At 41.2% G+C, this 26,829-nt stretch overlaps 3 protein-coding genes across 9 annotated transcripts; 1 reads left to right on the top strand and 2 right to left on the bottom strand.

The window, feature by feature from the left end:
* Positions 1–1,589: 1,589 nt before the first annotated feature.
* LOC136445573 (heterogeneous nuclear ribonucleoprotein A3 homolog 1-like) lies at positions 1,590–11,918 on the bottom strand. Of its 5 annotated transcripts, XM_066443654.1 has the most exons (10): positions 11,804–11,918; positions 10,235–10,513; positions 9,293–9,503; positions 8,586–8,819; positions 7,717–7,800; positions 7,222–7,536; positions 6,129–6,278; positions 4,786–4,864; positions 2,667–4,535; positions 1,590–1,867 (listed from the first exon to the last, which is right to left on the bottom strand). In XM_066443654.1, the coding sequence occupies exons 1-8, from the start codon at positions 11,807–11,809 to the stop codon at positions 4,800–4,802; spliced, it is 1,344 nt and encodes a 447-aa protein (XP_066299751.1). In that variant the 5' UTR covers positions 11,810–11,918; the 3' UTR covers positions 1,590–1,867; positions 2,667–4,535; positions 4,786–4,799. The 5 variants fall into 5 exon arrangements, with proteins under 5 accessions (XP_066299751.1, XP_066299748.1, XP_066299750.1 ...); XM_066443651.1 differs by having other exon boundaries at positions 7,222–7,800; XM_066443653.1 differs by having other exon boundaries at positions 4,523–4,535; positions 7,222–7,800.
* A 157-nt stretch (positions 11,919–12,075) lies between these two features.
* Positions 12,076–20,384, top strand: LOC136445593 (chromobox protein homolog 1-like). 2 transcript variants are annotated; one of them, XM_066443683.1, is made up of 6 exons: positions 12,076–12,184; positions 14,415–14,596; positions 15,288–15,459; positions 16,363–16,410; positions 17,362–17,462; positions 18,657–20,384. In XM_066443683.1, the coding sequence occupies exons 2-6, from the start codon at positions 14,454–14,456 to the stop codon at positions 18,820–18,822; spliced, it is 630 nt and encodes a 209-aa protein (XP_066299780.1). In that variant the 5' UTR covers positions 12,076–12,184; positions 14,415–14,453; the 3' UTR covers positions 18,823–20,384. The 2 variants fall into 2 exon arrangements, with proteins under 2 accessions (XP_066299780.1, XP_066299781.1); XM_066443684.1 differs by lacking the exon at positions 16,363–16,410 and having other exon boundaries at positions 12,077–12,184.
* Positions 19,842–26,794, bottom strand: LOC136445574 (src kinase-associated phosphoprotein 2-like). 2 transcript variants are annotated; one of them, XM_066443656.1, is made up of 8 exons: positions 26,662–26,794; positions 26,054–26,179; positions 25,178–25,294; positions 24,315–24,395; positions 23,817–23,915; positions 23,458–23,582; positions 23,176–23,223; positions 19,842–22,316 (listed from the first exon to the last, which is right to left on the bottom strand). In XM_066443656.1, exons 1-8 carry the CDS (start codon positions 26,699–26,701, stop codon positions 21,441–21,443), a joined length of 1,512 nt encoding a protein of 503 aa, XP_066299753.1. In that variant the 5' UTR covers positions 26,702–26,794; the 3' UTR covers positions 19,842–21,440. The 2 variants fall into 2 exon arrangements, with proteins under 2 accessions (XP_066299753.1, XP_066299754.1); XM_066443657.1 differs by lacking the exon at positions 23,176–23,223.
* Between the last annotated feature and the right edge of the window lie 35 nt (positions 26,795–26,829).

The raw sequence follows: 26,829 nt of genomic DNA, 5'->3' as shown, positions 1-26,829 counted from the left end.
CGCCATGAAGCACTTTAACTGGGTATGCAATACTGGTGGTCCAAGGACAAGTGTCTGCTGCTCAGCTGCATGGTGAATGTCATCAATGGCAGATGTCCGACCTGGAATATCCGAATTACCCGTATATCTGTGTCATTCTTGTTCACTTGTTAAGCGTTAAGGCATAGAGCACAGCAAATAAAGGACTTAAGTATTCCATTGGAGGTAAGGAGGCAGAAATTTGAATTGGAACCTGTGTCTCGTATCAGCCATACGGTGATTTACATCATTCACCCGGACGGGAGACCTGGCGCATCCCTGTCTTGTATCAGCCAACGAAGGGTGTGTCATCCTGTAAGCCTGTTGACTGGTAGGGCTCTATTATGAAATCTACGAGTCACACAGAATTTAAATGCTACTGTCAAAAAAGCTGTATATGCAAAAGGAAGTATGTTTTGTGTTAAGGCCTAGGCTATGGTCTTTTGAGATCTGCAAAAATCCATTAAGTATTCATTCTCAAGCCTTTGCATCAAATATTCGTGAACTTTTTCATTTTTCTACTTCGACTCTGGATTTTCTTACCAGCTTCCGATTTCTAGTGGCTTAAAATCTTTTGTACGAAATTGCATCAGACTGCATTTTACAGACATTTCATTGAGGTTTTTAAAATGCAGGTATCACATGAACCTCCATCTGAATTTGATTCACAAAACATACATGTTGTTGCAAATTAAATGGCCTTTGGTTTACATGCAGAGGCATAAAAAAGAATGGACAATTGTCCACTTCCCAACTTGGTATTGTCTGAAACAGTAAGCATAAGAACATGTGTGGCGTTGTTTTCCCGAACTAATGCCATGTTGATTTGATTATATGGATGGCATCCATGCGCGCATCAATTTTCTTCAGTTTCCACACAAAAAATTTGCCGATACTGAAAATTGTAAAAATCAATTTCAGACTGAAAAAATACAAGCTGTAAATTGCAAAAAAATGTTCCTGAAAATGGATACTAATGTCGTAAAATACCAAAGTCGATTCCAAAGTCAAAAGGAAATTTTGAAAGAACAAAAATGAAGAATCTATATTCCGGTATACCATCCTTCTTGGCCACATAGATTTGATAATGAAGGCAATTTGTTTTTGCCAAACTTCTTTTTCACATCAGTTTTGGGGTTCTCAGAGGATGTCATCCATATAATCAAATCAACATGGCCATCAGTAGAATTGTGTGCAGTCTCACAGCAAAATCTGTCATGCCTAGTCAGTACTGCAGTGTGTTGTCTGAGTTTTGATCGATAATTCTATACGCCAGCTAAGAAGACAGACTGACAGACACAAGTCAATATAGTAGACTGGGCCCAGTAAAACACCCCTAAGCCGAACTGTAGACTAGTGACCAGGCTAGATGAAATCCTTCCTGGCGTGACTAATGGTAATAGATACAATTCATTGAGTTTCAGTTTCTATGGTCAGAAGTTATGGTTTGATATCTCGCATGACAAACTTTCTTTGACAGTTTGAACCTTTCTTTCAACTTTTCATTCCCTTAGAATAACATGGGTCACCCTCAAGTAAACAACCAACAGAAGTAGAATGTTGCACCAGTGTTCTTGTTCGAAGTAGCATTTTATTACAAAAACCAAATGTAAAAACACACTCTTAGAGTGCAATTGCAACAAGGTTAGAATTCTCAACAGTTTTAAAAGGCATGTGACAACTTGGAAGAAATTTTGACACATAGTAGCTGCCGTTGAAGTTTCTTAAGACTTGAACCATTGACACAGGATGGTAGTTGTGGTGGAACATCACCAGCATATTGCACAGTCTGTGATCGTGAGGGAATGTCGAGGATTCAGCATGGAGGGATGGTGTCAGATACGGCACGCTGAAAGATGAAAAAGAAACCATGTTTTAAGACCATTCTTTCCAAACAATGCACGTCATATTTCAATACACATAATTTGGGCCATCTCCCAAGTTTTATTGCCTTCTTAGGCAAGAGAGCTTTGTAAAGAGCATGTGAGAAGTGTATTTTTCTCATCCATATGAATTTGGGAACTTAGCCCCGTTGTGGTAATTTTTCCATTTGTTTCAGCAAAGGCTGAGAGCTTTTGAAGTTAAGAACTTTAGAAAAATCTGCAAGTTCAGAACAGTGCAGAAAGGCCCTTCAGAAATACAAAACTAGGCCTTTTAGTTTTAACCAGACTTAGGAATCAAATAGAGATTTGAAATAAGGGCATCAAATTTATTGACATTCTACAGATAATTTAAGTGATCAACTTGGGAGATGGCCAGAGTTATCAGCTCCAGCTTTAGCAAGGGTACAAGTGGGCAGTCTGCTTGGTTAAAGTATCTGTGACATTTGCATCTATGCTTTGGAGAGACTCTGTAAGCTTCTCACACCCTTTTTTAGACTGGAGCTCAGGATTGTCATAATTCTAATCTCAGTTGAAGTCCTGCCGTATCAAGTACGGTGTCACAGCTTTCAACTGAGAGTATCTTCAAAAGTTCTGACCGTTCTAAATTTCCATGCAACTTACTGAACTGCTTTGAACTACATCATTGTAAGAGATCTAGTTCCCCGTGTTGCTGTTCCCATACATACCCATACCTTTCTAGTCTTCCCCTTTCCTCCCACAACTGTGTGACAAACATACAAGATGACTGGTCTGATTCTTGCCTACCTGTGCACTTCCTAGCACTCCCTCAAAATCAACCGACCCCCGGAGAGCAGCAGCTAGCTCACTTCTCCCCCTCAGTCATCTTTGCGGCTAGCTCACTTCCTTCTTAGAACTCAAGATGCTGCCCTCCGAGTCTAGCTGACTCCATATGTAGGTTTTCAGTCGAGGCAAGATGCACTCTCCCCTCTCTCTGTCTCTCATAGCCCAAAGGCCTTTTTCTGGGCTGTAGCTAGCTTTCTTCCTAGTCTCCCAGATCAGTTCTACTGACAACTCTCGCTAGCCTCAGCTCAGTACTTTTGGCTGGTAAGTCAAGCGACCTCAGACGACCTCTCGGTGGCTGCTAGCTGACTTCCCTGACCGGAGGGGTCGTCTGTCTGTGACTGTTCCTGACGCTTCTGGGGGCTGGCTGGCTAGCTGACCTTTCACCCAGATATGTCAGCTGCTGCTAGCTGTGCTGATGTCAGTTATTTGTAGCTAGCTGCTTTCCTTGGCTCGGACTTTGCTACCAGTCCGCTGTCTCCTCTCCCTTGAGCGCACTGGCCATTGCACAAGGATATTGCTCCTACTATCTTGCAGAAGTTATGAGGTAGACTTCCTTGTACAAAGTAGATCTGTAACCGCTTGGTTGTGTGTAAGCTGTCTGTGGTTTCCGTGTGTATTGTTTGAATCAATTAAAAAAGCCGTTAACATGGGGAGTTTTGTTGTACTAAAAGATGAGAGGCTGGTGGCTGTAATTGATATGAATTCTGTATCCGTATCTGTATCCATATAGCCAGTATAGCCACCATTCGGCGTCTCACACCAGCCAATTCATCTGCAGAAGTGTGGTTTTGAGTTGCTTTCAGCAGTTTTGTAAAACGGGGTGTATGCATGCATGAATATAAGACATTAAAGCTTAAGTCTTTTGCTATGTTTAGTAACCTGACTTCTGTCAACAATTGAATACTGGCATTTTTGCCATTTTTTACATTTCTATAATTCAGATAGAGTATTACACTAAAGGAGAAAACACAGGTTTTCTGTCACCATTAAAGGTTAATTCTGAAATATTTGGAAAGAACAATCTTATCCCCCCACCAAGTTTCTATTTGTATTGCGATTCCTAGTAACAATGACAGTTGTCGTCACAGGGGGCCAAGTGTCCTTCACACGAATAAAAACATTTATTTCCCAACAGTGTCACATCGACTACAATTTTGTAAGACGCGCACACATGCACAGAGCTTCTGATAAATAGAAGTGAAAAAGTGGTTTAAAAATCCCTTACTGAAAAACCCATACACAACTGTTTCAAATTCCAGTCCTGACAACAAGAAATTTTACCCTCTTCCTTTTCTTGATAACCTTAGCATGGTATGAACTGTGCTGTTAGGATTAGAATAACGTTTTCACCATTTTGAATCTCAAAAAGCTACAGCTGGAATGTCGTTGGACCCTCTTCGCAGGGATGTTTGGATACTCATCATAAAAAAGACTAGCTGACCTGCACCACTATATGTTGTACGCACTCCTTTAATTCAATCCTCATTCTTCGCTGCCTTTACATGTACAATATACACAAAATACTCGTATTCTACACTGACTGAAAAGAAACAACATAAGCACACTACTCTTGAGAAAAAATTATCTGTGTCTAACATGTCTTGCTGGAATAAAATGGAGATGGATCCCATCTATTGTCCGAGCTACTTTAGAAGGATTAGAACAATACGAGTCCATGATTTGGCCTTGATAAGTTGGAGGCTTCCCATAATCCTTTGCTGCCATGTCTGTGTGTCTGTACTTCCTGTCTGTGTGTCCTACTTCCTGTTCTGGCTTCTCATCCTTCATCATATACTGTTGAAACTCAGCTTACTAACCTCACTGTCTGGCCTGTTGGTACACAAACGTGCTATGTTAGGAACAACAGCAATGGCAGCACACGGACGCACAGCTGACAGACACGCTAGCGCTACATCACATCTCCTACCAAATACTCAACATAACGACTAGGAACTAGCTGTAGTTGTCTTAGCTTTAACCTGTAGCAATCCTATGGCTTAGAGTGAAACTGTTAAAACTAATGATACCCTGGCAGATACTGTGCACCCTACCCATAGTCATGTGCAGGCCTATGTCTCACCTGTGGGTGGCAGACTAGTATCTGCGCTGGCCACCTCCATAGCCGCCGCCACCTCCACCGCCGCCAGAGCCATAGCCACCTAGGAAATTACAGGGTCAATGTTAAAGACTTTTAATCAACAATCAAACAGAATAGAATGGCATTGCATGGCTAGGCTAGGGGACACGAGATTTAACGGTGCACGCACCAGTTCTCTCGCGACAGTGGTCCATGGTAGTCCGCGACAAAAAAGGGACGAAAGGGTTTCGAGGGTCTGGGTTTGAGTTCACATTTCTCAAACTGTGCTTCGAACTGACATTAAATACTAACATGGCTGAAAAGCATATGAATTGGTGTGTTTTGGGTGGAAATTGCGTTTCGATCCGAGCCTTACTTCCGGATATCCTTACGCGTTGAAGGTAAACTGCCCGTTTGACCCCGATTGACCTTTGTTGCGTTCTTTTGGCCGTGTTTCATTACCTCGCGCGTCGGGTTATTGTGAAAATCGCAGTGGTAGGATTTTTTTTATAATGGGCTTGATTATACCTTGGAGTTTTCTCTTTCTGACACTAACAGTCATTTTCGTGTCAAAAAAATTTGTGATGTGTTTAGTTCCACGGGAAAATGCCAAATTTTGCGCCTCATTTTTGACGGAAAAATACTTTTTCCCTCTTATATTTACTAAAATTACAAAGGTTGAAGAAACCGAAACTCGTGTTTTCTTGTAGCTAGAGAGATATCCTTCATTCCCATTCACAGTTGTTTTGGCTCAGAAGTATTTCCTGGAAGAGACGGTCGCTAGACTTGGGGGTGTGCAAACTCGAATTGAGACCCAAAATAAACTAGGGGGTGCCCCCTTAGTCGTCACAGGTTCAATTCCTGGCATTCTTGGCAAGACGCTGTGTCCTTGGGAAAAGCACTTTACACCCAGGTCCTGGTGTAACTTACTTCGGCTGGGGAGGTAGAAGGAGAGGGATTTGCTCCGCTTTCCAATACCATGCCCTGGACACAAAAGGATAACAATCCACTGCCACGAAAGCTTCAAACAGCTATTATGGGACTACCTTTTTACCAAACATATAGTCACCTCTTGACTATAATACCAAAAGTACAGCAGTCTGTTGGTGTTCAACGTACAGGTTCAATAATTAGAAAGATGAAGTTCCACGCTGAAAGGTTCTTCCGTAGACCTACATCGTTATGGAACCAGCTTCCTCGTAATTGTTTCCCCGATGGATACAACCTTAAACTTTTCAAGTCAAAGCTCAACAAACATCTGTCAGCACAGTAACCCAAACCCAAAGTGGCTCTTATGAGCCTTGTTTTGTGGTGAAATGGAAGTAAATAAAAGAAAGACTGCACACCTCCATATGGACCCCCTCCCTGGCGACCGCCGCCGCCGCCATAACCTCCGCCGCCACCACCGCTCTTCATGGGGCCGTAGTTCGACTGCTGGCTGCCGTATCCGCTACCAAAGTCGCTGTAGCCTCCGCCACTGCCGCCGCCATAGCCACCTAGTCATGAAAGTAAGTTAACGTTAACATCTTCCCTCTCTCTCTCCCCCATAGTTTAGTCAGCCGTAGGGGTAGCATAGCATCTTCCTTCAGCAGGGGGTAATTTGAAGTTGTAACACCGTAATAATGACAAAGTAAGGATGATTGCTTCAGTAATATCAGTGTATTGGTTGACCCCCAGCTAGCTAAACCTTCATTCAAGTCTTTTCAGTTTCATGTACAAAGACATAAAAGTTCTAAATTCAAACATTCTAAGGCATTTTGTCTCTATGGATACTTTTGAATCCTCTATTTAGTCCATTAGCTAACATACAAAATTTCTTCAAGTAGCAGGTCTCAATAAACTGGCTATACAAATCTAACATTAGCTCTTTGGGTTTCTACAGATAGAGTGGCCGTGAGTGACTGTCCAAAAACATGGAAAAGGTAAAAGAAAGTTCTGTTCCTCGTGTTCAGTTACCTATTGACACAGATGAACGTTCATGCTAATATGAATGAATGAATCCTGTATTCATCCTGGATAGCCCACAGCGTTCTCACCAGGATTTTTTCACAGTGTAGGGGCATCTTTGTGTGGCAAAGCCACATGGCAAGCGCTACAGGTGTGAGTATGAGGGCTGTAGGCAGGAATAATGTAGGGGGTCCGGGCCATCCTCCCCCTAGAAATTTTGAACTTTAAAACTCTCAAAGACACTATTTCCTGCATTTTGAGGGCTTAAGTTTGTGAAATAAAGCCAAATTTTTTACCTTTCCATCCAAACAACAGAAAATCCCCCATACGCTGGTTGAAACCGGCAACGTAGGGGCCAAATTCACAGCATAGGGGATCCAAATCACAGCGTAGGGGCCCCCTACGCTCAAATGCCCTGGCGAGAACACTGGCCCCACTTATCCTTAGCAACTCTTCATGAGTTGAGTTTATTAATAAGATGAACATATTTACCACTGCCTCCGCCGTAGCTTCCGCCGCCCCCTCCACTGTAGCCTCCATCGCCTCCATAGCCCCCTCCGCCATAACCTCCACTGCTGCCGCCATAACCTCCGCTGCTGCCCCCTCCATAGCTGCCGCCGCCGCCTCCGTAGCTACCACCCCCTCCGCCATAGTTGCCGCCCCCTCCTCCGTAGTTTCCGCCACCACCCCCTCCGTAGCTGCCGCCACCCCCTCCATAGCCGCCCCCTCCATAGCCCCCGCCGCCGCTTCCGCCATAGTTGCCGCCGTAGCCACTGCCTCCGCCATAGTTTCCGTTGTTGTAGCCGCCTGAGAAAACAGAACAACAAACAAACATCAACAGATTGTACGAAACAAGGAACCTGCTTTGGGAACAGAAAAGGAACACGTTTACTTCATGTGCCAACCCTCCACCTGTCTGTTCTGTCTCATGGAGTGCAGTCTTCTGTGACTGCAAGGCAAAGTACCAACAGGTCGGAACATACCTACCTCTGTTATAACCGCCGCCGCCAAAGCCACCATACCTTCCTTCCCCGCCGCCAAAATTGTCCCTCCTTTGGGGAGCACCGTAACCTGTTCGCAGGAGTATTCTGCGTAAGTTGATACCTTTGCATCTACTCTAGGCAAAGCCATTCCAAGCCATGGCCACAAACTTAAGGACAAAGTTGCTGATTCATCCACTGTAATTTTGGATGCAGTGCTTTTTAGAGGATGCATTTCCAAATATCTTAGTGACAAACTAGAACTACTATCTCATAAAAACGCCTCCATTTTCAAAGCATCTAGGATCATCGTTACCATGAGTGAACACTGTTCAGTCACAGATACTTCTAACTTACCGCATACTAACAATTCAAAATACAGGTCGCAAACGGTACTCCCAGGCCTCTGGCATGTTACCTGTCTACTTTGTACTGTTTTTCTAGCTACCTGTGGAGCCTGATAGAGGCTACTGAAACCTTAATGCCAAAAACAAGTCCTCAGGAACCATTGAAATATGCTTCTGTTTACCAAATCACCATACCAAAACTATTGTCACTTTGAACTAAACTGCACTATCCACATAATCTCCAAGCAGATCTTTCAGTTGCAAGGCAGTGTCAGAAGGGCCAGTCCCTATCAAAAGCCATAATGTACTAGTCAATACTACATAGTGATCTCCAGGCAGATCTATCGATGGCAAGGCAGTATCTAAAGGGCTGACCAGTATCGAATGCCACTGGCGGTTGGCCCTTTAGATACTGCCTTGCCATCGATAGTTTTGCCTGTAGATTACTATGTAGTATCTACTAGTACATAATCCTTATCAGATAGATTGACCACAACAAAGGATTCAACACAGGGACAAGACTTCTTACCACCACGGTCGCCGCCATATCCTCCTCCGCCGCCACCGTAGCCGCCGCCTCCACGGCCGCCGCCCCCTCCGTAACCACCGCCCCGGCCCCGGCCACCAAAGCCTCCCTGGCGTCCACCGCCACCGCGTCCGCCACCACCGCCCCCTGCCTGCTGCTGAAGGCGCTGCAGCTCCTGCTTGGGGACAGCCTTCTTCACCTCCGACTTGTGACCATTGATGTCGTGGTATTTAATGCCTGCAAACAAGAGACAACCGGCTACCAATCTCCATTTACAAAAACAGCTTTATATCTTTTATGTTAAGCGTCAAATCCATCACAAATGACTTAAAAACAAAGTAAGAACAAGTCAGTACTAAAATGAGCTAAAAAAATTGTTTGCCATCAGATAGTTACAATGTGGTCCAAACTACTGAAAATACATCTACTTTTGCAGGGACTCATTTCGCGGTAGAAGTTACTTTTATCGTAGCAACGCTTCATCTGGACGTTGTTAGAATTTTAAAACCGTTTGTAATCATATATCAATGTATATGAATTAGGAATCATCTATTTACTGTATGATCAAGCGATCTTGTAACTGTTAAGTCAATGGCAAGCCATGTAAGTATTAGCGCAATTTATGTGGATATTTTTGTTTTATATTAACGTCACATGCAATGCCAATCCGAATAAAGCTGAATCTGAATCTCAGCAGAATTTCTACTTACAGGCAATTTTGTCCACAGGGTCGTGATCATCGAAGCTGATGAAGGCAAAGCCACGCTTCTTCCCAGTGTCCTTGTCCGTCATGACGTCCACCGACTCGATGGTGCCGTACTTGGAGAAGTATTGTCTCAACATGTCCTCGTCTGTGTCGTCCTTGATCCCACCCACAAATATCTTCTTTGTACAGACGTGCGCTGTGGGATTGTTGGAGTCCTGGGACAGAAGAAACATTCAAATTTAACAATTTTGACTTCTTTTCTTCTGCTTTTCTACATGTTTTCATATAACACATGTTTTTGTTTATGCATACCCTCAGTTACTTATGTTACCTATGTCACAACAATCCTCTGTTACATTTGTTACAATTTTGTCATAAATTCATTTTCTTTATGATTTTGTTTGTGTTGTCTGGGCCCGATTGAGAATCAATTTGCCAAATTGAATGGGACACCCAGCTGTCTGAAAATTCAATAATTATAAATCAATTACTGTTAATTCATTTACCGTAAACCTTAATACTTCATCAAACTCCTTTATTATGGTATAGCACCATGTTCTCATGACAGTGGGATGAGCAATGATAATTCACATGAGACCTAACTTAGATCTAGGTCTGGATTTAAAAAAAAACAAATAGTCTTTTAGTTGTTGCAGTTAATTCAGCACTTTTTAGAATTAATACTTTCTAGTTGTATTAGTACTATTACATGTACTTTCTTTGTTATTTTGACTCAGGGTTCTCCCCATAGGATGGAATAAAGGCGCAACTCAGCTGCTTTCTAAAATTAGGATGTTTCTTCTTTATTTTCATGCATCATTTGACTAAAATGAACTTCTCCCAGTGACATGCATTGCTTTGCATGAGAGTTGGCTGTTCCACCATACTCTAAATTCCTGGGGAGAACTCGTGATTGTCGTTGTTGGAAAAAAGAACAGATTTATACCTCTCTTGACACTGCTCTTTTTGGTTCCACTTCTCTGCCATCCAGCTTGTGTGGTCTGCTTTTCATGACTTCATCTACCATGTACGCCCTCTTGAATGTAACGAACCCGAACCCCCTGGACCTCCGCGTGTTGGGGTCCCGCATGACGACTACATCTACAATCTCTCCATGTTGCCCAAAGTGTGTTTTCAGGCCATCCTCGTTGGTTTCATAACTGAGGCCGCCGATGAACAGCTTACGCTGCTGCTCGTTTTCGCGACGATCGTCACCGTCTGAGTCCTGGAAAAGCGATATGAAAGCTGTCAGTTCCTGTACTCTAGAGTAGAAATAAGGTAAGTCAGAGGTCTGGCTTATCTTAGTTTAAAAAAAAAAGTGTGACGGCACTAGATGTATATCACATGTTGCTAGCCTTTATAGTTAAGATTGAAGTTAAGACCTGGGTTTCAATCACCAAATCATGGTTGCTTTCTATCCTCTATGCCGAATCAAGGTGTAATTTCAACCTATAAAGCAAAATTTGCGGCATTCTTGTAACACATAAGTGTAAGGGGCTGAAAAAGGTAGAATCATTAATTATCATATCATCCATTTGTCACTTAATGACTTATTATTTCAAATTCCATGTTTTTTCTTACTAGTCGCAGTCAAAAGGATAACATTAACAAAATAAACATTTATCGGTGACTATACGTGCAGAAGCATTGTGGTACTCAGCAGGATAATTCAATCCAGCAGAAACCAATAAAATTAGCATTGAAATTAGATCAAATTAAATCTCCATGGAATCTAATTTGCATACTGTCTACAGACGCCCGAGAACAAAACATCTAGACAAAATCCCCCTAAAACGAGAAATTGTTCGTTTAATTTGTAAACTTTCCCGTCAAGAAGAGGTGGATTGCATAGCTTTGTCCACATGTGAAAATAACAATTTAAAATTATTCTACGCCGATAGGTCTAGTTTCGCTTTCCCTTTTGCCTTTGTTTGTACATGGCAATTTCCCTTTTACCAAAAATCTTCCATACATAAAAAAAAAGGTAGTTGGGCTTTATCTAAAACAGTATTCTCAAGTATGAAACTGAAAGTGGTTACACATTTGAAGTGACCTAGTTTTGAGTCCAGTGCATAATTCTGGGACAAATGCCCAAATGTACAAAACCCACGCCACAGAGAACAAAGGGCCCACGCCCAAGGCACGCTAACGTCTTTCACACTAAAACCCAAAACTGAGGAGCACGACAAATGATAACGCCACAATATATAGGTTCAAGAAAACTCTAGCAAAGTCTGTGGGCGCTGAGAGGTACGCGGTTTGTAAGAAAATAACAAATCGACAGACAGATACAAATGTGAGGAGAAAGATGGCGACGCTAAAACAGCAAGCCTTTATTTCCTGCTTTCTCAAAAGCCTTGTAAAAAAACGAATCTATGACCGAAATTCGAGCTCATGCAACAAGTTTTATACGCTTAATAACTCGGGAAATGTCTTGTTGATAACCAAAAACTGTAAAAGGTTGATTATCATTCAGAATTTGGGATATATGGAGATAAAACGGGAGAGTACTCACACTCATGTTCGCTGCGCCACGTTTCAACCAGGGAAAGTGTGGAAAGTCACGTGGTGCTAATTACTACATTTTCCGGACAAACACGATTGCTTACGGAGGAAGCCGAAGATCTCAGTTCATTTTATCTATTCCATATTTTTAAAGATTCTATGCGTAAATGAGAATATTATACAAACAACAAGAAATTCATCTGCAAAAAAATGTACATTGCTGACTTATTTAGCACTTTTGTGGGAGAAAATGTGATTTTAGAATAAAAATTTTATGTTCGGAAAGTTTCCGAAGATTTCCGGTGATAGCCGAAGTTGAAAGCGCGCATGCGGGGTAGACTTTATTTTTTTGGCGGGCAACCAGAGGGGGATCATTGCTACACACTGAAAGGTAAGCACGATGTCACCGCTTGTTATGAACAACTTTTCTCGCCAATTTAACTCTTATCAGCCCGTTTCCTTGTCAGACTAGTTCGCGTGGACCTCTCCGAATCTCCCGGTCATTGATTTATGGAAAGTTTTGGTCAGATAGTTAACTTCTAAGGTGGTGTCGGAGAGAAAAAGATCTTCGAAAATGTCCATTTTCTTTTTTCAACATGGCCGCCTTGCGGTCACGATGAAGACTCCGCACAAAGTAGCTCCTTCAGTACCTAACTCCGTGCCGTCGTTTGGGGGTGCTTTGGAGTGTTAAGACGACTGTGATGCCCTGTTAATAGTTCTGGTGTGATAATTGTGTAGATTTTCCCTCAGGTTAGCCCGTGGTGTTTGTAGTTATGTATCGGAGCGCGAGCAAGTTTTCCCCTCAAAAGGCCCCACGCCGTCAAACTATGCGGCTCTCACCTGGCCTGTGACTCATCTAGGGCGACGAACGGCATATTTTTACTGAGCAACGCACATTTGTAACGCCAAACAGAGACATTTCGAGGTACGAAATTAAGGACGACTTTCTTTTAAGCTGGATAGATGCAGGCACGATTTGGGAAGTTCTTTGTTACTTCTTTTCAGGACAGAAGTCATGTGCAGATGCATACCTGTTGTAAACAATGTGGCATTGAATGTGGAATAGCAGAAAGACAAAGGGTTCTTTTGTCTTTGGAAATCTACATCTGTTTATTATAGGACATCTCAACAGAAATCACACCTTAGCAACTTTTTTTACCCTTGAATCTGGGCTGTAATGGTTTGAGGAAAGTTGTATGTTCAGAAGATTAGCATAAGATTAGAAATGGTTTTATTGTGAAGTAATAGGATGGGGTGAAAACAGATCACAAATTGACAACAATAATTTGGGAGGAGGGTGCGAGCTCCTATGATACAGGTATAGTATATACATAAGTGCCCTTGACTCTGGGTGTAATGGCTGGTTTGAGGAAAGTTGTATGTTCATAAGATTAGCATACGATTAGGAATGGTTTTATTGTAAAATAATGGGATGGGGTCAATAGATCACAAATTCAGAAGGATAATTTTGGAGGGGGTGCGAATTCCTATGATACAGGTACAGTATGTACACAAGTGCCTTCGACTCTGGGTGTAATGGCTGGTTTGAGGAAAGTTGTATGTTCATAAGATTAGCATACGATTAGGAATGGTTTAATTGTAAAATAATGGGATGGGGTCAATAGATCACAAATTCAGAAGGATAATTTGGGAGGGGGCGCAAATTCCTATGATACAGGTACAGTATGTACATAGGTGCCCTCGACTCTGGGTGTTATGGCTGGTTTGAGGAAAGTTGTATGTTCATAAGATTAGCATACGATTAGGAATGGTTTTATTGTGAAATAATGGGATGGAGGTCAACAGAACAAGGATGATTTGGGCAGGGGTGTGTGAATTCCCATGATATAGGTACAGTATGTACACAAGTGCCTTAACAACCTCAACGTTTCTCTTGAATTGTGACTTATTTATGATTGTGCTGATATAATATATGTAAAGTTTATTTTGTACTCTTAATACGTGACTCCCCCCCCCTCCACTTTGACCTTGTTGAAATGTGGCCTTTGTGGCCGAACAAGCTATCGAAAGGAAATAAAGGCTTTGTTTGATTGAATAGAAGGGTAACTTAAATTTACATTTTAGCACTGTCAGCACAATGTCAAAAAGAAATTTCACTTTCTCTATAAAGACCATCTGATCACAAATGTGACAGAGTGCTACCTCAGCAGAAAACTTGGGAAACCACCCCACCATAATGTAATTCAATCCCTCCTATTGAAATATATACTTCTAAAAAGTTCTATGAAGGTCACTCTTCACAAATTGCTGACAGCCCTTTGTGACATAGGCTTACCTGTCCTTGGCGTTTGTCACCTTCCCCAGCGTTTTCTGCCCTCAGGCGTCGCATTCTCTCAGACACAGACAGCTGCTAGTTTAACAACTGAAATTTTACACTGGATGTTTGAAACTATCCAGTGAAAATGCTCCTCCCCAATTTTATACAGTATATGATAATTTCCACACTACAATGTCCTTTCAAAGTTTAGATTCTGGCCGGTTTTGCCCCTGTAGAGATCTGCTTGTCTGTCTGTCCTTTCCATGTTACATGTACTTGCAGTCTTGCAATTAGCCTCCAGACAAGAATTTGCAAAAACTCAAAATATCCGTCTTTTTTTCAGCGGTGCTGTTGGATTCTACTTCTGATCGTCCTACAAAGGATGGGAAAGAAGAAGATGAAGAAATCCGGAGCTGAGATGGAGGAAGAAGAAGAGCCTGAAGAGTATGTTGTGGAGGAGGTGCGGGACCGACGTGTGCGCGGCGGCAAGGTGGAGTTCCTTCTGAAGTGGAAGGGATACTCCGAGTAAGTTCTGCAAATATTTTATTCTGACTGTTGCATGGCTGTCTTCAGGAACTGTCCGGTCATCCCAGGACGAAAATTCCCCTGTCGAATTCACCCCATAACATTCGTACCAAAGATACTTCATGACATGTAACTGATGAAAACGTTTTTTCGTAAGCTGAAAGTCACAGATTTATCAACAAAAAAACAACACTGGCTCCCAGACAATGAATGGGATGAAATAAATTGAAAGCAGGAGACAGCCCTGGACTGTTGTCATCCTTTTCCAGAATCATTTTTCTACCAAGACGTATAGTGCCAATAGCATAACATTTATTATTACAGATTCTGCAACACATTATAACTGATGATATTTCTTGCTCGTGTATTTTGGCAAGTTTTTCTTGTCGCCTTTATACTGAAATTAACAGGGTTACTTCGTACTTCAGTGCCCAAAATTTGCTTTCTGCATTATTCGATCCATGATACAAAGTCTCTTAGTTTGTAAAGTGTATTTGTTAAGCTGTTGACATATTTCTGAAGATTTCTGTAGAGTATTTCAAGCCCCTTTTTGCCAATGTGTTTTCCATGCCCTTGGATTTAGTATTTGTTAAAAGCACTCCAAGAAAAAATAGTTGCATAAAAGCCTGAAAGGGGGTCTTCTTACAGGTGGTGCTTCACTAACAGTAACAACTGGGTAATTTGCTTGCAGGATCGAAAATACTTGGGAGCCAGAGGAAAACCTGGACTGCCCCGATCTGATTGCAGAGTTCATGAGGAAGTGGAACCTGAACAAAGGCGCCAAAACAGACGAAAAGAAGAGAAAATCCACATCCACCGTGAACGGCACAGAAGAGTCCAAAAGGAAACGGAAGGCAGAAGAGGTGGGTACGGTTTGTGCGACAGACAGACATTTTAATGGAGTGGCATCATGAATAAATTATAGGGGCACATTTTTATTAGTCTTCGTGATGAATTTTTCAGATGAAGAGTGAATGTTTGACGAAAAGTGTTGCCCTTGGCTGGCCTTGTTGGTTTCCACGGATCTTTCTTAAACTGCCCGTGCCAGTTTGTATTTCTTTTAGTTTTTCTCTGCAGAACTCATATTGTTATATTGCGCTGGTATGAAGAACTGTTAGTGAGTCCATGGGAATTCTACCAGAATGGCATGACAAATAACAAAGACTGAACTATAGTTTCTGTGGTGTTACCTTGTGTATGAATAGTGTTTACGGCAGACTGGATATTTTACAGTGACTGACATTTCATGAAAAATAAGTGTCAAGGTTCTGCCAATGTTCTTGGAATAACTAAGTTTTCTAAAATCTGACTTATGTCCTCTTGTGGAAAATCATCCTTGCCTTGCGGTAGTGTGCGTAGTCCAGTGGTTAGCAATCTTAGTCTTGATAATGCATGCATGTAGAATCCCAGATGTTATGACTACAAAGCCACAGATAAGTTGTGCATTAAACAAAGTACAACAAACATTATATTGCTTTTTCTGATACCTTAGTTTCAAGAATATTCTATATATCAGTGTACAATAGTACCTATAGCCTGCAAAAATTATAGGTGCACTGTATCTGTCTGAAATCTGACTTGAGTCCTACACATGTCTGGTGGAAAAGCATCTTTGACGTAGTCTTAGTACTGCATGTAAACCCCAAATATTATATCTCAAGAAAAGTGGGTCTGAAATCTGACTTAAGCCCTACATATCTCAGGTGGAAAAGCATCTTTGACGTAGTCTTAGTAATGCATGTAAACCCCAAATGTTGTGACTCTAGAATCGTAGCAGCCCCAGGAAGCCCAGGACACACATGGTGATGTACGAGGTTGGTGATTGGGTGCAATGGAATCTGTCCTTTTTGATTCAAACCAAACCTTCCTCTGGATTAAGCCTTTTGCTATTTGTTTGTTTATTTACAACTGTGTGGACTGAAATGTGGAAACATTCCTCATAACATGCTTTTTCAGCTTTGTCTTTGAAACTGACTTTCATTGATTTGCATACATTGCCTTTGACTTGCTTAAGATAAATGATTTACATAAAGAATCAATGCAACGTTGAGAAGCAGTTATGAGTTCAAAAGTAAGCTGTAAATTAGATAAAGGTACAGTTTTCTTTTAAAAATACTGGCACGTATTGCTAATGCGTTACATATGCCCGGTGGAATTATCACAAGAACATACCCTGGCTGGTGTTAAGTATTGAAAATGCCCAATGATCAACAAAAGATCCTTAAAACATGGTAACCTTGAGATCATGGCACAAAACATTGACAAATTGCTGAAGTATTTGGTCCCTAGCAAATTGGAACTACCTAGTACAAGTAAATATTCTCCTTCCCCCAATAGGGTAGGGAATTATTAGAATATAAAAGACTCCTGATCGACAGTAAATTGTTGGCTTTTGTGGCAAGGACATAAATAACGGTATACACCCTATGTCAGAAGACTTGCTAATGTTAAAAATGACCTCTTTGTGTCAAACACCATGTGGCCTCGATAGAAGTAACAGTATATACAATGTGTCAGAAGACTTGCTAATGTTGAATTACTGTGAATGCATTTAAGTTCGTGGTAGGGAGAAAATGGAGTGTTCGCAGTGGTTTTAGGTTCGCGTTAGAGACAATAGTAGACAAGGGGGTAGGAGGGCAAACAAATTTCGCAGTGGTTTTAAGTTCCTGGCGAAGAGCTTACCGCGAAAACCGCGAACATAAAACCACCGAAAACATTTCTGCTTTTACAGTACTTAAAATTGACCTTATTTGTGTCAAACACAGGATGATGAGGACAAACCCCGTGGCTTTGACAGAGGTCTTGAGCCGGAGAGAATTATCGGAGCTACAGATTCCAGTGGAGAGCTCATGTTCCTTATGAAGTGGTGAGTGAATTATTATCTATCACTAAGGCCACACCAATTTACTTTCTTGGTTAATGGAATTTAAAAAGAATGCTAGATTGGAAAATCAACATGAAAACAGAATCTCAGAGGAAAGTTTGTACTTTGGTGCACACAGTTTCAGGGAGTGAACAGGGTCAGGTGCAAGTTTTCACCCCAGCCTTCTGTTTTAATGATGTCCTCATGCTAAAATTTTACCACAAAAAAAAATCTGTTAACCAAGAAATAAGATTGGCTTTACTTTTTTTTTTTAAATAAGGCCATGATGATTCAATTGTATGGATGACATCCGCACACGCATAAATTTTTCCCAAGAAAAAAGCTGTCGATCATAGTACAAAGCAGCTGCAAAATATTGCCAAAAAATATTTTGGAGAACAATACTAATGTTGTAGAATGCCAAAGAAGAAGATGTGAAACTGAAAGAACAAAAATCTATTATTCGGTATACCATACTTTGTTTGCTTGAGCATTTGTTCATCCTTCCTGGCCCATGTAGATTTCATAATGAAGGAAAGTTTTTTTTGCCGAACTTTTTTGTATTTGCACGCTTGCATTAGTTTTGGGGTTCCCAGAGGATGTCATCCGTACAATATCTCACGTGCTGTAGAGCATAATGTTGGTAGAATATCTCGCCACGACTCACGAATGATTGTGTTGTATCTATAGTCATGCTTGAATTGATGTAGAGTTTACGTATTGTATCGTTCGCCCTCTTAAACGCTACTATCTTCACATGCACAGTTGGGCATGATTTTGGTAGAATGTCTCCAAAATGACCAAAACGAAAGGACACGAACCAAATGCCAGCTCTCACTCTTATGTATGTTGTACCATGTAATGTGGAATATCATGTATAGATTTATTAGGACATTAAATGATGTAAACTGTACCTTTGTTATAAATTTTTGCTTGACCCTTACCTCATGCCATCAATGAAAAGCAGCCTGATTTGAGCTTCTCATGAATAAACAAAGGTTCAAACCAAAATGTCTGTGTACGCCAAAAATAGTTACTCAAGCAACTGGATAAAATTTTGAAACAGTCAGATGTTTCAGACAGCATCCGCTATCTTTCGTCAGTGACTTTTTATCCAGTTTCTTGAGTAACTATTTGGGGCGTATCGAATTGCCTGGATGTCTAATCTTCATCAACGTAAAATGTCTGTGTCTGTAGGAAGGGGAGCGAGGAGGCTGACCTGGTTCCCGCGCGGATAGCCAACGTAAAATGCCCACAGATCGTAATCCAGTTCTATGAGGAGAGGCTAACCTGGCATTCGTACCCGAGCGAAGAGAACCAGAACGACTCGGGCAGCACCTCAGAAACTGTGAACGAAGTCTGATGACTGCCCATTTTCCAGAGTTATTTTTTTTCTTTCATATCAAAAGTACTTTCCTGATAAGCTAGGAAAAGGGGGCAAACGTATTCTCCTGTAGTGACACTCTTAAAAAGGTTGATCACTGAAACTTTCACTGATATGTGCACGGGGGTCTTTTCCAAAGCACACTTGTTATCAGTCAAACTTCTTAACTATGTATGTCTGTTTGTAATAGTTAGGTCTATTCAGCAAAAGGATCGTATTTGTATGAGTAAAACCATTCCCCACCTACGAGTATATTTGTTACTTGGAGGTTTTGGCCTTAAGGATGTAAAAAAAAGATATGAGGTTGGCGAGAGAGTGGTATTATGAGGCCTAGAAACAGATAAGAAAGACTTGTGGACTTCTTGGGCTGCAAAAGTTGTGTTGTAGGTATTAAGGTTGCTTGGAAAATGTCTTGTATTGCACATGTATCGCCACATTGAAAGTGGGGCTTGACTAGGACTTAAACAAAACCACGCAAATATTGAAAGGAACCCTACAGAGTGGACTACAATAAGGTTGTTCCAAGGGACTTATCTAAAATGGTGAAAATCTGGGGTTGCTTGTTTTGGGAAATGGTTTACAACATTCACAGACAACGATTTATTTTTTTGATAAAAGTGTATCTCATAATGTTAAACCTGTATCTTATCAAAGTGGCGTACAGGGCAGCAAGGAAAGGAGTATGTCCTTGTTTTTGTAAATAGGCTCCAGCCAAGCCAACTGAGAATGCCATGCTGAAGAGAGGCTAATCTTTGGAGGAATTTTAGTTATAGCTTTTTTTATATGATGTAGGAGGAAGAGCTGTTTAGCATTTTATGTAGATGCCTTGTAGTGAGCACCCTGCGTAGATAGTGGCTATTGCTTGCGTTTGGCAGTCTGTGCCCTAAGTCAGGAATATACTTGTATTGACCCTTTCATTAATTTGTAGTACTACGAACCTGATATTTTTGGAACATCTAACATTTTACATTAACCTGAGAGATTACGTGTAACAGAGATATTTCAAATTCCCATTTTATTGCAGTTCAGCTGAGGATACAGGGCGATTTTTTTTCCTCCCAGTACAGGCACCCTCGGGTATGAAATCACTGTAACAAACTGTTAGTATGTATGTGTACTATATTACGTGCGGAGTGCTTGGTCACATTACACATAAGCTTTGCTCAGTGTTGCTTAATTTCCACTTTCTTATAAATAATAATAACAGCAAAGTACATGTACAACATTTCTAGTTACCTAACAACTTTCAGAAACATTCAATCAGTGGTCCAACTTACAAATTTCATGAACATTTTTCTAATGTATGTGTTCCTATTAATGTCCCATTATTACTTGGTAACAGTGAAACTGTACGACTAGCAGAACAGTTTATGGTGTATTCTGGAATACTTGCAGGCTAGGAGAGTAAGTTTTTGTCAGCTTGTACATTTTGAACACTGGGTACTGACGTGTTGTACTGTTGCTTTGGCTCTTTAATGACATACCTTTCTCTGGAGTATTAGTTGTGTATTTATGTTCAATAAAAGTTCTTGTGTACAGAGTTCCATGTCTGTTACTTTCACATGACTTGAGTCAATATGTTCACTTTTCTCAAAGATCTTATATAGTGCTCTCAAAAGAAAATAACCTAGTTGCAACATATTTATACTGATACTACTAGTATGGTATACTACTACTGTCAGTCTATACAGACTTAACTGTAGTATATAGCTTTTAAATGGTTAATTTCAATATACTAGTAAATGTATTTACTAGTGAGCAAAGTAAATACAACTAATATTAATACATGCTAGGTTTTAGAGTTAAATTTAAGGCCGCAGAACACAGTATTAATGGGCGACCTCCGTCCCCAATAGTAGTTCGGGTGTGAAGTAGTGCGTCACACTGCTTTAAAAGGCAGTAGTTTTTCTTCTGTGCACGTTAGCGAGACGGAAACTGTGGTGAACGTTAGAGGAATAGATCAGTTTTGAGTGTGTACGAGTTGGATTACGATGTTTGTTCGGTCGGCTTGGATTCGCGCCTGAAAATGGTACCGCCTGCCTACTGCGCCAGCTGCAGTATGATGACCTCCGCTGGGGTCATATCAAAGTGGCTTTTAAAAGAGAACGAGCCGGCAAATTTAAGCTCGTTTTCACATATTTTGTAGATTGAACCCTGAAGTCAACCATATTAAAATCTTGCACCTTGATTGTGCACCCTACTATAAATTTTTAAGCGTCAAAGCTTTACACTTTGGGGTCCTTAACCATGTAAATCCCTATAGGCGAAATACTGTGGTCTGCAACCTTAACCAAGCCCATGCCCCTTTATGGTACAGTACATAAATTGTGGTAAACTATACTTTCATTCCAACATTAGGACAATTGCTTCCCACCATGGTCAAAATGATCAAAATTGGACCAACACGCAACTATAATAGTACAATATTGCTTGAACTGCCAAATTCTATGGCCAGCCAGGATCTATCGTTTCTGTTTTCTCCATTTCTCATCAGTCAGTATTGAGTAATTCTGAGTAATACTAATAGAGTTCTTGTGTAGTATACATAATACAGTGTGGCTCATTTCTATATCATATTAGATTATACTACATGTAGATTATAATTCATATGCTTGCATGAGATAGTCTTTCGGCACCAGCCCAACTTTGCCATCCATAAAACCCACCCACCAACTGAACGACTCATACTCGCGGCTCACCACTTGGATCAGGTCGCCTCGTTTAAACGCAAGATCTTGAACCGTGTCGGCGCTACAGTCCCACAGTGCCATGTACATGTTGGGGAGGTCGTTCTCCGGCAAAGGAACTGTAATCTTGGGTGGCGGCGGGGTGTGGTTTTGCTGTGAGGGTGGAGAGGGTAGTTCTCTCCTGGCTGGGGAGGGAGGGGGGCTGTCTGCTGTGGGGGGTGGGGGAAGTTCCCTTTTGGGGAGAACTGGAGGCTTGTCTCCTGACGAGCTACCATTTTCAGGAGGAGGGGGGAGCTCCCGTCTCAATGCAGGAGGTTGGTCCACCGAGGGGCTGTCGTCTACTGGATCGGGTGGTGGTGGGGGGAGGTCCCTCTTCAGGGGTGTAGGTTTGTTGTGTGGGGTTTCCCCAGGCCTTGGTGGCAGCACAGGGTTCTGACTGGCGGACATGGTGTCCTCGTAGACCTCCTCATCAAGATCTTCCGGTTCCTGTTCCGTTTCCGCTGGTTTTGGAGCAGCAGGCTCGTTAGGAGAGAGAGTGTCGTCGTAAATATCTTCAGGCGACATGGTGTCATCATACACGCCCTCGTCTTCGATGATTTCTTCCACCTTGGGCTCTTCCGTCTTCCCGTCTGTTACTTCGTAAGGATTCTCCTCCTCGGCCCTAGCAGAAGTGGCATCTTCGTAAACATCATCAGCTTCGATGTCTTGAGGCTTGCTTGTCGGAGGGTTGATCTTGTGGATCGTGTGAACCATGAATTTCAGGTCTTCCTGGTTTGAGGCAATGAACTGTAAAAAGGTCGGAGGAAACATGCAGGACACACTGTTAGGAATAAAGAATCCAAATATCATAAACAGTTACGTTTGAGCACTTTGGAATTACATGAATTACATTATTTTCATGTCTAAGTGTTTTGCTAACAGAACAGAGTGAAAGTGATTGGAGGAAGAAAGTGATGCAGTGGACTGAGATGAACCTCCAACTGGTCCTAGACATCATTTTGTTTATGATTATAGATAAAAATGATAGCTATTAGTCTTCCCATCTCAGCAGACTACTTGCGAGAAGATATCCAAGGGTCAAGACTTCAGAGATTTGAAGAAAGCACCGCTCTAAATTGTAACATATTACTCTGAAAAGCAATTCATTTGCTAAGTGCAGCATACTGGTTATTAGGTACTCTCCAAACAGGGGTTCGGCTCTGGCTGGTTTTTGACATGTTTTTAGGCGTTTTTGTCAGGCTTTCTATTTTGCCATGTCCCGTTTTCTTTATGTCGCCAAGACAAGTTGGCAAAAATGCCTTAGGCCACACCAATTTAATTTCTTGGTTAACGGATTTCTATTTTCAAACAAAACAAAAATTTAGAAGAAAAAAAAAATGAAAACAGAAGGCTGGCCCAGTCTTCTGTTTTCATTTTTTTTTTTTCTAAAATTTTTTTTTTTTTAAAAGAAAAATCCGTTAACCAAGAAATTGAATTGGTGTGGCCTTAAGAAATGTAAAAAAAAACAGCTAGAGCCGAACCTCTGCTTGGAGAGTAGTAATTACGGACAGATTAAAATCATTATGTTGATTAAACCCTTGTTACAGCACCAAACAACCACAGGTGTGTGAACTTTAGAAGCATATTTTGAGTAAGTTTTGGTTACTTTCAGTATCTCTTCCTCTCCTCGACTCTTCGGATCCTTCTTAGAACCCTGTCCACAGATGAAAGAACTAACTTGAGACATTTCTATAGACTTTCTTAACAAAAGAAAACAATGGGGACATTGAAAGTAATTCAGCATAGTCTGAGAGCAAGTTGTTAGTGTTAGTGAGACATTTATAATTTCTTAGTGACATTGAAAGTGATTTGGCAAGTTCTGTGTGCAAGTTGTTAGTGTCGGTTACAAGCAAAACTAGTGGGTCGACAATCTATCCAATCAGCTGACCTGATACACTCTGAGGCCAGTCTTGGCCAGTTGGAAGTAGAGGTCCTTCTTCTTTCGGTCGACCTTGGGGGCTGTGTCAAGGTCATCGGCTTTCTTTATTTCATAACCCTCCAAGCGAACGGCCCCTGTAAAGTGAAACGTGGGAAACAAGCTCACCAAACACTCACCAGAACTCAAGGCAATGAAGAGACAATACAGCACCGTGGGACCACGTCTAGCAGAGAAATATACATCAAACTGTTTAGATACATAGGAGTGCATTATACTGGGGGACGTTGGGTCGGAGATCTGTTTGGACGTATCTTTCCAGGGTGACAGAAATATGTACCCTGGTGGAATTATGTTAGAACAGTAGTTACCTCTCTGTTTCTTGTCGGTGTGCTTCTCGTAGTAGAACATGATGTTGTCCTTGACGACCACCCAGCGACGTTGCCATGCCGACAGCTTCAGTGGTCCCTCTGGTATGTACATGAAAATAATTTTTTTGCAAACCAGTCTTGTGCGATATGCTATTGGCTTTAAGGTTACAAAATGTTTTTTCTAACACTAAAAAGATGTATTTAACCTTCATTTTGCAAGTGACTAAATAGCTCTGTACACTAGACAAGAATCTGATTCTGAAGGTACTGATAGAGAAATGATAAGATGCATTTTTTGTGTATTCTTCATTCTGGACCGTGGAAGATTAGCCTTTGGCTAAAGGGAATCTCAGTAAATACAATAAACACACAAGATGTAAAGTGTGGTTCACAATACAAGCAAGTCCTGCCTTTGTTTCATGTGTATTGTATTGTGGTAAACCAAATAAGATCAAATAATAATATAAAAATTAAAAATAAAATCAAGGACAAACCCACCTTTTCTCTTTTTCTCCATGTAAGCAGCAAAATCAGGTTCGAGGAGATTTGGTGCAGGTATTATGGGGATTGTGTCATCCACTAGAAAATAAAATAGACTGATATCAATAACAGATATCATACATGTAGGAGGAAAATGTAATTTTCTGTCAAACCCTTGTATAGTATCTTAACACTCTTCATCCAAGGGGTTAACACTGTCTGAGAGCATTGAACAAACAAAATAAAACAGACTGTTATCAAAATCAAAGGAGGAAAATGTTATGTTCCGTCAAATCCTTGTAATATGCTTCAAATCAACAACATTCCTCTAAGCTCTGCCTAAACAAGGGGTCCTTGTGGTTAGGGTTGTGGTTGTTAACTTGTTGAATCTGGTTTTGAATCCCTGGCAGGTCTCAATGTTGTACCCTTGGGAAAGGACTTTACACCTATTTCCTCACTTGACTCGGGTGAAAATGAGTACCTAGCTTCAGTTACGGACGTCCTGTCGGATGGGACATGTTTGAGTCCCACCTCGAGCATGCTATTAAAAGAACCCAGCACACTTTTCGAAAAGAGTAGGGGTCCTTCCCGGTGTCGAGTGAATCAAACCTTTAATACAGTCTGGTCCGGGTTGACATCTTGAAAAGTTGATAGTCACCTGTTCTGTCAATCCTTCCACAAGTGTGGCAAATCTCAATAGATAGAATCTGACTTCCTTTAAGAGACTCTTGAAGTAACGGAAATGAACAAAACGAACGGACACGGATCATGAACCAGCTTTCCCCCTACTATATGTTGTATGTTAGGCATGTAAGTAAGCAAACAAACAAACAAATAAAATTAGTCCTTTTGCTGTCCACTAAAGAAGTTTTGACACTCACCATCTCCGTATGGCCCTTCTGTCAGCGATGAGGTCGACTGACTCCTGTCATCCGAAGACCTCATACTCGTGACATCCTCATAAGTCTCCTCATCTTGGGTCTGCTCATAAACATCTCCTTAAGGGTGAAGAGAGTTAAGGGCAATCGTTATTTTGCTTTAAGACACATTAAATGCTTTATTCTTTTCTTATTCATTAACAAGACAATGAACAAATGCCAAACACACATCACTTTGCAGGATGGCTGCATTTGCTTCAGATATTTGCCTCTTGTGGTACAGGGATGCCTCCTAGAGGCAATGTTGTGTACTGCATCTAGGTTAAAATTACCTCCGCTCTTGCAAGTCAATTTTGAAAAGATTGCAAAAAGGGTGCTACCAAAACAAAATCAGGGATTTGAGCTGTCATTTGAATACAATAATTCAAAGGACAAGTATCAAATAATTGGGTGATAAGAAATAAAATTTGCCTCATATGTTCCAACTGCTACCTCAAAACAGTCCTTGGGATTAAGATCTTCATGTCTTTCACTTAACAATTCACTGCAGGTTTTGGCAAAAATAATCAGACGAAATAAAAGAAACTGTACTAGCTGTACTATAGTGCACAGTAAAAAGTAGGCAACCTCAGACTGAGGACGAAGCATGATGCTTTTTCATTAAGTAGTGCAATGCGGCTGTGCCACGGCTTGCGTATTCAGCCAAGCACACTGGCTCACCCCTACTCTTCTCAACTGGATTACTCTTCAAACATGTTACATATATTAGAGTTTTATCAGTACACACAACTCAAGTCTTATTACTTGCTTTTTAGGTGGCACTGGGCTTGAAACAACACAACAACTGATGAAACTGACGCAACAAAAATTACATCCTACCTGAGTCGTCATCACTGCCTTTACTCTCCTGGAGATGTTTAAGTTGGCTCAAAATGTCTTCTCTCTTCTTCTTTGCATCCTTGCCCAGTTTCTCCTTGCCCAACTTCTCCAGAAACTGCTCTACCTCTGCAAAGATAGTTTAGAAGAAAAGAAAAGCTGTGTAAAAACTCTACTCTAAAATGTAAAAGTGTCACACTTTTTGGATGCAATAGTCCACGAAAATGTTTCTTCAGTCTCCAGTCATTCGTTGTTTCTAGGGGACAACCCATTTGAGAGTTTCTTTTCCTCCTTTCCTTAATATCACCTCACAAAAGATAACATGTGAGACCCAGCTTCCTGGTGCATGTCTGATTTCAAGTTCTCATTCATTTACTCGCCCTAACAACACATTTTTTCGACATCAATGTCCCAAATTATATCTATTAAAGGCACAGAGTAGCAAAACCACACAGAGAATCAGCCTTTCTTGCGCGTATGATGCAAAAAATGCCAATTTTCTTCCACAAAGATAAAGTACCAAACCCGGAAGTAAAATTTGGAATAAAGTCATGGGTCGAAGAAAGTAAGAAACCAACGGAAAATACACCTAAATTTCCATACACACAAACCTGACAAAGTCTTCTTTAAATCCTCAGGCGATTCGGCCATTTTCCCCCCAAAGAATCGCGGACTAAGAAGCAACTTTAGCTCGTGCGAAGCTACAGATATTTTTAAAGCTTTTCAACTTCCTGAAAAGTTCAAGCCGGAAGGGGAGGGGACCATGACAGGAAGTAAAA

This window comes from Branchiostoma lanceolatum, chromosome 12 (genome assembly GCF_035083965.1).
Source record: "Branchiostoma lanceolatum isolate klBraLanc5 chromosome 12, klBraLanc5.hap2, whole genome shotgun sequence".
Taxonomy (NCBI): domain Eukaryota; kingdom Metazoa; phylum Chordata; class Leptocardii; order Amphioxiformes; family Branchiostomatidae; genus Branchiostoma; species Branchiostoma lanceolatum.
Note: the sequence above shows the minus strand (reverse complement) of the source record. Positions and strands in the feature narration are given on the sequence as shown.